The sequence below is a fragment of the Penaeus chinensis genome, chromosome 10, assembly GCF_019202785.1.
Source record: "Penaeus chinensis breed Huanghai No. 1 chromosome 10, ASM1920278v2, whole genome shotgun sequence".
NCBI classification, from domain to species: Eukaryota; Metazoa; Arthropoda; class Malacostraca; order Decapoda; family Penaeidae; genus Penaeus; species Penaeus chinensis.
The window spans coordinates 23144694-23156573 of record NC_061828.1 but is presented as its reverse complement, the minus strand read 5'-3'; the positions used below and the strand labels follow the sequence as shown (position 1 = coordinate 23156573).

General features: G+C 37.8%; 1 protein-coding gene across 3 annotated transcripts; it reads left to right on the top strand.

Moving 5' to 3' along the window:
* The first annotated feature begins 2553 nt into the window (after window positions 1-2553).
* Window positions 2554-11505, top strand: LOC125029690 (pupal cuticle protein 36-like). Of its 3 annotated transcripts, none has more exons than XM_047619761.1 (4): window positions 2554-2920; window positions 4008-4164; window positions 10400-10781; window positions 10869-11505. In XM_047619761.1, the coding sequence occupies exons 1-4, from the start codon at window positions 2774-2776 to the stop codon at window positions 11239-11241; spliced, it is 1059 nt and encodes a 352-aa protein (XP_047475717.1). In that variant the 5' UTR covers window positions 2554-2773; the 3' UTR covers window positions 11242-11505. The 3 variants fall into 3 exon arrangements, with proteins under 3 accessions (XP_047475717.1, XP_047475718.1, XP_047475716.1); XM_047619762.1 differs by lacking the exons at window positions 10400-10781; window positions 10869-11505 and adding exons at window positions 4201-4558; window positions 4646-5193; XM_047619760.1 differs by lacking the exons at window positions 10400-10781; window positions 10869-11505 and adding an exon at window positions 4646-5193 and having other exon boundaries at window positions 2556-2920; window positions 4008-4558.
* The last annotated feature ends 375 nt before the right edge of the window (window positions 11506-11880 follow it).

Genomic DNA, 11880 nt, shown 5'->3' with positions numbered 1-11880 from the left:
TCGGAAACAAATAATCAGAGTCTAGACTTGTGCTACTTTCTTACAAAACATATCACTTAAGAACTTATAAAAGGACAGGAATTTTAACAAGCTTTGAAACCTGTTTCATAACCAAGTAATACTCTGGCAGGGTTATCGAATATCTTTATCATTCATTTATTATTTTAGGGCTACTGTGAAGATAATACAGTCCAACAGAAAACAATTATCCATGCATACATTCCATAGGAACAGAATATTGGCAAATCAAAGTTTCATTTCATGCATGTGTAGGCATTCCAAAGTTATATATGTATAATGTAGTTTATTCAAGCAGAAAAACTAAACAATCGGATATAAATCTCCCCTTTACAAGTTCAGAAATTTATGATATGCTCTGTGGCGGTCGCTGTGGCATCACCTCAAGGTTCACCCTCTACGCTTCGGTGTTAGTTGTGCTGGAGCTGGAGCTTCAGGTCCTTTCATTCCCATCATTACCGACGAACGCCAAGGACCCGATGAGTTCGGAAACTACAACTTCAACTTCGAAACAGCAAACGGCATCATTCGTGAGGAACAAGGAGCCCCACAAGGAGAAACTGGAGCCGTAGCACAACAGGGTTCTTGGTCCTAAGTAACGTTTGCTTTTGGTAAGATTACATCTAAACTATATTCTCTTTAGACGGAAATCCAATTTGTTTCCTCATTTCAGATTCATCTTCCATGGCATGACTTCAGCTTCGTTGCTGCCGAAAACGGTTTCCGTGTTGAGTCTGACCTGCTGCCCACTCCCCCTCCCCTCCCCCCCGCACGCCATCGCTCAGATCGAGATGACTCGTCTGGAGGATGACGTCGCTGCAGCTTCACGTGGCCGGTCAGGCTCTGGTTCTGGACAGTTCTCAGGCTTTGGTGCCGGCCAATTAGGCTTTGGTTCAGGACAGTTCTCGGGATCTGGCCAATCAGGTTTTGGTACCGGTGCTGGCCAACCAGGATTTGGTTCTTCTAGTGGCTAATTCTCAGAATCAGCATCCTCACAACAAAGACCCATCACTGCCTATGGTTACCCCTAAACTGAATCATAATGATAATACGACCTAATATCTGCTGCCGCTTGTGACCCATCGATATCGTAATACCTTTCAGCCTTCAGTATTGGAGATGAGATATACCATAAACGCATACTAGTGAAGATGAATGTTTACATTAAATATGTATTAATATATTATACAGTTTATCTACACCCTTTTTGTTGATGAAAATTATGACTAATAGTCAATGGGGCGAAATAATTATGGAGGCCAATAAGAGATTTTCAGATGCACACGCCCATACAAAGGCAAAATGAGGGAACCAGACGAATCCGACATTCTTGGTAATGTTGGATCCTTAAAAAGGATAATAACTAATAATCAATAGGGAAAATATATATTATCTATAATTATACATGTATACATATGTGTGTGTGTATATATATGTTACAAACACGCGAATACATATATGTGTTTATATATATACATAACATATTTTTACAAACACAGATACATACATATGTTTATATATATGCCACTCATATGTGCATCTATGTATATATATATATGTATATATATATATATATATGTGTGGTTCAACAGATATATATACATATGTGAATGGTATACACACATATATGTACATATATGCGTGTGTGTATGTGTGGACGCATTTATATACTAACATATTAGATAAATAATAATCCAATTTCATTCCATTTCTACAATAGTTATCTTTGATGTGACAGACTGTCTATTTCGTTTTGCTTCTAAAATATCCCCTGTGTGCAAGGAATTCCCGGCGTTACCACCCACTGGCGATGTGGGGAATGAAACGTAGGTCAACATATATGTGTATGTATGTATATGTATATATATACTGTGGGATACCTGTAAAGATAAGCTTAACAGATTATTACAAGTACATTTACCTGAAGACGATAATATCGCTGATGTTCCTGTTGGGCGTGGTGGTTACAGTGAGGCTCTCGTTCAGAAAATTCAGGCTTCGCTCTTCTGGTTCCTCTTTGTAGGCAGAACGAACCCCATTGACGAAGCAAAGCGAACTGATGACGTATCAATCAAGCCAGTAATTGAGGTAAGAGTCGCCTATGTGCTCGATCATCCTGAGCACGTGTTCGGACTTCAGTGATGGCTGAAGGAGATGCAGGAGTCTTCGAGTCTTGACTAGAGTGTTTCCTGGCTCAGAAAATACATACATACATATATATGTAAATATATACACACATGTGTGCGTACACACATACACACACACATATGTATATATACGTATGTATACATATGTACATACATATATATATGAATATATTTATAAACATATACATACATGTATAGATAGAGAGAGAGACAGGGAGAGAAGGGAAAGTAAGCGAAAAAAGGGAGAAAGAGAGCGGGGGAGTGGGAGAAAGAGGGGAACGGAAAGAGAGAGAGATAGGATTGAGTGTGATGTTAAAGAGGAAGAAGCAAAGAGAGAGAGCAAGAGAGAGAGAGACGGAAACCGAAAGAGAGAGAGAGAAAGAGAGAGAGACGGAAACCGAAAGAGAGAGAGAAAGAGCGAGAGAGAGGGAAACCGAAAGACAGAGAGGCAGATTGAACGGATTGAAATGCAATTACTTTGGGAACAAAAGCAAGTTCAGGGTGTAAAGGAATTTAGAAAGAGATCATGACAGCCAGGAAAATAACAGGGCATGAAAACAGACCTTGTGTATTGATGAGCAAATCGGGAGAATCTCATCTGGGTCAGTATGACATTATCCATCGTGTGTACGTGCGTGTGTCCGAGTGCATGTCCCGGGAATGAGAGAGAAATGCCAGAGTCTGAGTATATAAGAGTCCGGTTCCAGCATGAGCATCAGTCAGTCCGACCGCTTCATCGGATAACCATGTTTGCGGTAAAGTTCAAACTTTTTGAAAGAAAATGTACATACAGAAACGTGCATATACGCATGTGTATGTATATATATATACATAGATATACATATATATATATATATGAGTATAGATAAATATGTATACATACATATATATACAGTTATGTGTGTATGCATATATATATATATATATATATATATATATATATATATATTCATATATATGTATATGATATATATACACACATAGGTGTATATACATGCATATATATATATATATATATATATATATATATATATATATATACATATATACATACATGATGTTTGTGTATTATACATATATATATAACTCATTGAGATTTATAGTCAGTGTCAGCATATCCATATATCTGCTTATGATCTTTTGATCTATCTGTCCATTCTTCTGTTTAGCCATCTATCTGTTTATCTGTCAATTTGTTTATGGATCTATCTATATATATTATGCATAGATATTGTATGTGAATATATATATATATATATATATATATATATATATACACATACACACAATTTATGTGTATATATGTATGTATGCACACACACACACATATATATATTCATTCATATATATATATATATATATATATACATATGAATACTCATATCAATATTGACAGATAGATAGATAGATAGATAAATAGAGGAATGGACAGTCACACAGGTAGATCAATAGATTCACACAGAAGATATAGGGATGCACTGACACTGACTATAAATCTATTTGAATTATTTCACACATACACACATATGAAGTGTATGTGTGTATACATATTTGCATACATATACATACATGCATATTTAGGTATAAATAATGCGTGTGTATATATACATGTGTGTATACGTACATGTATATAGATTCGCACACACACATATGAATATATACGTATATATGTATACATATACATTCATATAAACACACACATATATATGTATGTGTATGTGTGTTTGTGTGTATAAACATATGAACAGAAACACACTAATGCAAGTGAATAGTAGCGTTTTACACATGCACACGGACAAAGAAAAATGAATATAAGTAATGATTTTTCCTTCCCATCTTCAGAAACTCGTGATATGCGCTGTGGTGGCCGCTGTGGCATCACTACCTCAAGGTTCACCGTCTAGATCCTACGGACTTCCCAGTGGAAGTTCATCCGGCGGTTTCGGTGGAGTAGGAGGTGGACCTGGAAGTGGAGCTGGAGGCAGTGGAGGATTCGGAGGTGGAGCTCCAGGTTCAGGCAGTGGAGGATTCGGAGGTGGAGCTCCAGGTTCAGGCAGTGGAGGATTCGGAGGTGGAGCTCCTGGGTCAGGCAGTGGAGGGTTCGGAGGTGGAGCAACGGGAGGATTTGGGGGTGGAGCTCCTGGTTCCGGTAGTGGCGGCTTCGGCAGTGGAGCCTCTGGAGGATTCGGCGGTTCCTCGGGAGGCTTCGGTGCTGGTGGTTCTGGAGCTGGAGCTTCAGGTCCTTTCATTCCCATCATTACCGACGATCGCCAAGGCCCCGATGAGTTCGGAAACTACAACTTCAACTTCGAAACTGCAAACGGCATCATTCGTGAGGAACAAGGAGCCCCACAAGGAGAAACTGGAGCCGTAGCACAGCAGGGTTCTTGGTCGTAAGTGTGACATTTGCTTTTGGTAAGATTATATCTAAACCATATTCTCTTCTTCAGACGGAAAGTCAATATGTTTCCTCATTTCAGATTCACCTTCCCTGATGGCACTCCAGCTGACTTCAGCTTCGTTGCTGATGAAAACGGTTTCCGCGTGGAGTCCGACCTTCTGCCTACACCCCCTCCCCTCCCACCACACGCCATCGCCCAGATCGAGAAGGCTCGTCAGGAGGATGCCGCCGCTGCAGCTTCTGGTGGCCGGCCAGGCTCTGGCTCTGGACAGTTCTCAGATTCAGGCTTTGGCGCCGGCCAATCAGGCTTTGGTTCAGGACAGTTCTCTGGATCTGGCCAATCAGGCTTTGGTACCGGTGCTGGCCAACCAGGATTTGGTTCTTCCAGTGGCCAGTTTTCAGGATCAGCATCCTCACAACAAGGACCCAGCACTGCCTATGGTTACCCCTAAACTGAATCACCATATATATGCAACATAAATTTTGCTGCCATTTTCTGATCCAGCGATATCATGATCTCTTGCATCAGCCTTCATCGTAATCACCTGTTATTATTTCAGTTAAGATATAAACATGACGCTTACTAGTATTGTAGATACGTGGTTATATTAAATGTGTACCTGTGAATTACTATGTCTATTCTGCACCTTTTTTTACTATAGAGATTATACATATATAACATACATAAATAGATATATACACATGTATATATATATACAAAATATATAGACATATATACTCAAATACATATACATAACGTTTGTGTATGTTTGTGTGCATGTGTGTGTGTTTGCACAGACACAAATTAACATCAATGTTAATTTCTTTTCATACGTTTGATACTTTACAAGGTTTTGATATATGTACAGCAAATATATATATTCAAATATACTGAATATGTATGTATGTATAATGACCATTAGTATGGTTCTATCTCGTTTGAGCTGCTTTGGAATGCTCGAATATTTAAAGCGTCATAATAGCCAGATGAAAATGTTCAGCTTGGACATGATAGCGCTGCTGCAAAGTATGTTCCAATTCATACGTAAAGACAAAATGTTTCCAATTAGATTTTAGTGAGTATTTCTAATCTCTTTGTCATTACTTCTCCTTTGGGAACATATAAATCTTAACAAATACCTCGACATCCCCCTAGGTGATTCCACCCCGTAACAAATTCGAAATTCGAGGAAATCACGAGAAGCTTGTCTGCTCTGATTCAACCTTCTGGTTCAAGCTGACAGGATTTCGCTTTGTAATTGCTCTGGTCCATCGCAGCCTCTTCCAGTACATCGCCGCGGTCCGTAAAACCAACCAGATTAAAAAATGGAGCGGATTTAATAAGATATGTTAATTCCACATCAGACGACAGATATCACCTGCTATGATGTTTTTTTGTTGTTTTCTTTAAATTCTGATTGGGATTTGTGAGCTGGCTGGTTGATGAAAATCTTTAAATGATCCCGAAGAAGTAAAAAATTAAATAACTGACGTTCCTGTACTCTATTTATTTATTACTGAGCTATGCTTTTAAGACATAAGCTTTAACGTTAGTGAAAATGTTTGGCATTATTTCAGAAGCTAGGCATATTGAAATGTAAACAAATCAATAATAATAAAAAAATAAATGATGCATGACCGACTTAAAATCCCAAAACACGTGACTTATCCTTGATTGCGAGATTTCGTTAAATTTCTATAACTGATTGCAAATGTTAGCTCAATGAAATGAAAGCAACATGTACCTCGAAATACACCTATGTTCACACACACGCACACACACACGCATATATATGTATATATATATATGCACATATATATATGCACACACACACTCAAACATATGTATATACATATATATATATATATATATATATATATATATGTGTGTGTGTGTGTGTGTGTGTGTGTGTGTGTGTGTTTATAGAGAGGAGGAGAGGTTTATAGGAATGTAGATATTAAGAAAAAAATACTTGAGTGGAAACCACCTCAACGAACGCTTTAATTAGGAAAGCTAATAGTTTCGGATAAGGGGATGCAATATATCTTTTTTGGTTTTCTGTTTTGCAGTAATATACTATATACTATATATGTATATTCACACACACAGACACACACACACGAACACACACACACACACACACACTATATATATATGTTTGTGTGTGTGTGTGTGGGGGGGGGGGGGGACATTTATATATATGTATATATACATATATCCATGGATATATATATATATATATATACATATATATATACATATATATATAAATATGTGTATATATATACACACAAACATGCAAACACACACACACATACACACACACACATATATACACACATACACTCACATACGCACACACACACACACACATATATATATATATATACATATATATATATAAACGTATATATATATATATATATATATATATATATATATATATATATATATATATATATATAGCTTCACGTGGCCGGCCAGGCTCTGGTTCTGGACAGTTATCAGGCTTTCGTGCCGGTCAATTAGGCTTTGGTTCAGGACAGTTCTCGGGATATGGCCAATCAGGTTTTGGTACCGGTGCTGGCCAACCAGGATTTGGTTCTTCTAGTGGCTAATTCTCAGGATCAGCATCCTCACAACAAAGACCCAGCACTGCCTATGGTTACCCCTAATGATAATGATAATGCGACATAATAATAATGCGACCTAATATCTGCTGCCGCTTGTGACCCATCGATATCGTAATACCTTTCAGCCTTAAGTATTGGAGATGACATATACCATAAACGCTTACTAGTGAAGATGAATGTTTACATTAAATATGTATTCATATATTATACTGTTTATCTACACCCTTTTTGTTGATGAAAATTATAACTAATAGTCAATGAGGCGAAATAATTATGGAGGCCAATAAGAGATTTTCAGATGCACACGCCCATACAAAGGCAAAATGAGGGAACCAGACGAATCCGACATTCTTGGTAATGTTGGATCCTTAAAAAGGATAATAACTCATAATCAATAGGGAAAATATATATTATCTATAATTATATATGTATACATATGTGTGTGTATATATATGTTACAAACACGCGAATGCATATGTGTTTATATATATACATTACATATTTTTGCAAACACAGATACATACATATGTTTATATATATACCACTCATATGTGCATGTATATATATATATATATATATATATATATATATATATGTGTGTGTGTGTGTGTGTGTGTGTATGTATATACAGATATATATACATATGTGAATGGTATACACACATTTATGTACATACATGTGTGTATGTGTGGACGTATGTATATACTAACATATTTGATAAATGATAAATTAAATTTCATTCCATTTCTACAATAGTTATCTTTGACGTAACAGACTGTCTATTTCGTTTTGCTTCTAAAATATCCCCTGTGTGCAAGGAATTCCCGGCGTTACCACCCACTGGCGATGTGGGGAATGAAACGTGGGTCAACATATATGTGTATGTATGTATATGAATATATATACTGTGGGATACTTGTAAAGATAAGCTTAACAAATTATTATAAGTACATTTTCCTGAAGACGATAATACCGCTGATGTTCCTGTTGGGCGTGGTGGTTACAGTGAGGCTCTCGTTCAGAAAATTCAGGCTTCGCTCTTCTGGTTCCTCTTTGTAGGCAGAACGAACCCCATTGACGAAGCAAAGCGAACTGATGACGTATCAATCAAGCCAGTAATTGAGGTAAGAGTCGCCTATGTGCTCGATCATCCTGAGCACGTGTTCGGCCTTCAGTGATGGCTGAAGGAGATGCAGGAGTCTTCGAGTCTTGACTAGAGTGTTTCCTGGCTCAGAAAATACATACATACATATATATGTATATATATACATACATGTGTGCGTACACACACACACACACACACATATGTATATATACTTATGTTTACATATGTACATATATATATGAATATATTTATAAACATATACATACATGCATAGATAGAGAGAGAGCGAGGGAGAGAAGGGAAAGTAAGCGAAAAAGGGAGAAAGAGAGCGGGGGAGTGGGAGAAAGAGGGGAACGGAAAGAAAGAGAGATAGGATTGAGTGTGATGTTAAAGAGGAAGAAGCAAAGAGAGAGAGCAAGAGAGAGAGAGACGGAAACCGAAAGAGAGAGAGAGACGGAAACCGAAAGAGAGAGAGAAAGAGCGAGAGAGAGGGAAACCGAAAGACAGAGAGGCAGATTGAACGGAGTGAAATGCAATTCCTTTGGGAACAAAAGCAAGTTCAGGGTGTAAAGGAATTTAGAAAGAGATCATGACAGCCAGGAAAATAACAGGGCATGAAAACAGACCTTGTGTATTGATGAGCAAATCGGGAGAATCTCATCTGGGTCAGTATGACATTATCCATCGTGTGTACGTGCGTGTGTCCGAGTGCATGTCCCGGGAATGAGAGAGAAATGCCAGAGTCTGAGTATATAAGAGTCCGGTTCCAGCATGAGCATCAGTCAGTCCGACCGCTTCATCGGATAACCATGTTTGCGGTAAAGTTCAAACTTTTTGAAAGAAAATGTACATACAGAAACGTGCATATACGCATGTGTATGTATATATATGTACACACATATATATATATATATATATATATATGAGTATAGATAAATATGTATACACACATATATATACAGTTATGTGTGTATGCATATATATATATATATATATATATATCCATATATATATTCATATATATGTATATGATAAATATACACACACATAGGTGTATATACATGCATACATACATATATATATATATATATATATATATATATATATACACATATATACATACATGATGTTTGTGTATTATACATATATATCACTCATTTATATTTATAGTCAGTGTCAGCATATCCATATATCTGCTTACGATCTATCGATCTATCTGTCAATTCTTCTGTTTAGCCATCTATCTGTCTATCTGTCAATTTGTTTATGGATCTATCTATATATATATATTATGCATATATATTGCATGTGTGAATATATATATATACATACAATTTATGTATATGTATGTATGTATGCACACACACACATATATTCATTCATATATATATATATATATACAAATGAATACACATATCAATATTTATACACATATAAACGTGTGGTTGTAAGTGAATATGTATATATATACATATATAGAGAGACATTGACAGATAGATAGATAGATAAATAGAGGAATGGACAGTCATACAGGTAGATCAATAGATTCACACAGAAGATATAGGGATGCACTGACACTGACTATAAACTATTTGAATTATTTCACACATACACACATATGAAGTGTATGTGTGTGTACATATTTTCATACATATACATACATGCATATTTATGTATAAATAATGCGTGTGTATATATACATGTGTGTATATGTATATGTATATAGATTCGCACACACACATATGAATATATACGTATATATGTATACATATACATTCATACAAACACACACACATACATATATATGTGTATGTGTGTTTGTGTGTATAAACATATGAATAGAAACACACTAATGCAAGTGAATAGTAGCGTTTTACACCTGCACATAGACAAAGAAAAATGAATATAAGTAATGATTTTTTCCTAACTATCTTCAGAAACTCGTGATATGCGCTGTGGTGGCAGCTGTGGCATCACTACCTCAAGGTTCACCGTCTAGATCCTACGGACTTCCCAGTGGAAGTTCATCCGGCGGTTTCGGTGGAGTAGGAGGTGGACCTGGAAGTGGAGCTGGAGGCAGTGGAGGATTCGGAGGTGGAGCTCCTGGGTCAGGCAGTGGAGGATTCGGAGGTGGAGCAACGGGAGGATTTGGGGGTGGAGCTCCTGGGTCAGGCAGTGGAGGATTCGGAGGTGGAGCAACGGGAGGATTTGGGGGTGGAGCTCCTGGGTCAGGCAGTGGAGGGTTCGGCAGTGGAGCCACTGGAGGATTCGGCGGTTCCTCGGGAGGCTTCGGTGCTGGTGGTTCTGGAGCTGGAGCTTCAGGTCCTTTCATTCCCATCATTACCGACGATCGCCAAGGCCCCGATGAGTTCGGAAACTACAACTTCAACTTCGAAACTGCAAACGGCATCATTCGTGAGGAACAAGGAGCCCCACAAGGAGAAACTGGAGCCGTAGCACAGCAGGGTGCTTGGTCGTAAGTGTGACATTTGCTTTTGGTAAGATTATATCTAAACCATATTCTCTTCTTCAGACGGAAAGTCAATATGTTTCCTCATTTCAGATTCACCTTCCCTGATGGCACTCCAGCTGACTTCAGCTTCGTCGCTGATGAAAACGGTTTCCGCGTGGAGTCCGACCTTCTGCCTACACCCCCTCCCCTCCCACCACACGCCATCGCCCAGATCGAGAAGGCTCGTCAGGAGGATGCCGCCGCTGCAGCTTCTGGTGGCCGGCCAGGGTCTGGCTCTGGACAGTTCTCAGATTCAGGCTTTGGCGCCGGCCAATCAGGCTTTGGTTCAGGACAGTTCTCAGGATCTGGCCAATCAGGCTTTGGTACCGGAGCTGGCCAACCAGGATTTGGTTCTTCTAGTGGCCAATTCTCAGGTTCATCTTCCTCCCAACAAGGACCCAGCACTGCCTATGGTTACCCCTAAACTGAACAACCATATATATGCAACATAAATTTTGCTGCCATTTACTGATCCGGCGATACCATGATCTCTTGCATCAGCCTTCATCGTAATCACCTGTTATTATTTCAGTTAAGATATAAACATGACGCTTAATAGTTTTGCAGATACGTGGTTATATTAAATATGTACCTGTGCATTTACTTTCTTTCTCCGTGATAAAAAAAAAAAAAAAAAAAATCATATGCATAATAACACTATAGTAATAACAGTAATTATTACAGTCAAATGTCCACACATACAGAATGGCATTTACAAACACACAGGAAAGCAGACAAACATATGTGTGCGTGTGTGTACATACACATATAAATGTGTATATACATATTTATCTATTTATGTATATATATTATACTTACATATAAATAACCCTTCCTGATCAGGAATCGGACCTAGATCACCCCGGGTATGAAACCGGAGGGGCAAGTACTAAACCAACCATGCCACACGACCCATATCAATATCAATGCGGCATTTCATTATTCCACCTTTCATACATACATACATACATATATATATAGAGAGAGATTTATAGATATATAGATATTTGTGTATATGTACATGTGTATATATATGTATGTATACATATGTATGTATACATAT

Bases quoted from the DNA above. Each gene is read 5' to 3' on its own strand.
- LOC125029690 (XM_047619760.1), top strand. From the start codon at position 2,774: ATGACATTATCCATCGTGTGTACGTGCGTGTGTCCGAGTGCATGTCCC. The intron at 2,921-4,007 runs GTAAAGTTCAAA...TCCCATCTTCAG, and splicing joins ATCGGATAACCATGTTTGCG to AAACTCGTGATATGCGCTGT. The intron at 4,559-4,645 runs GTAAGTGTGACA...TCCTCATTTCAG, and splicing joins GCACAGCAGGGTTCTTGGTC to ATTCACCTTCCCTGATGGCA.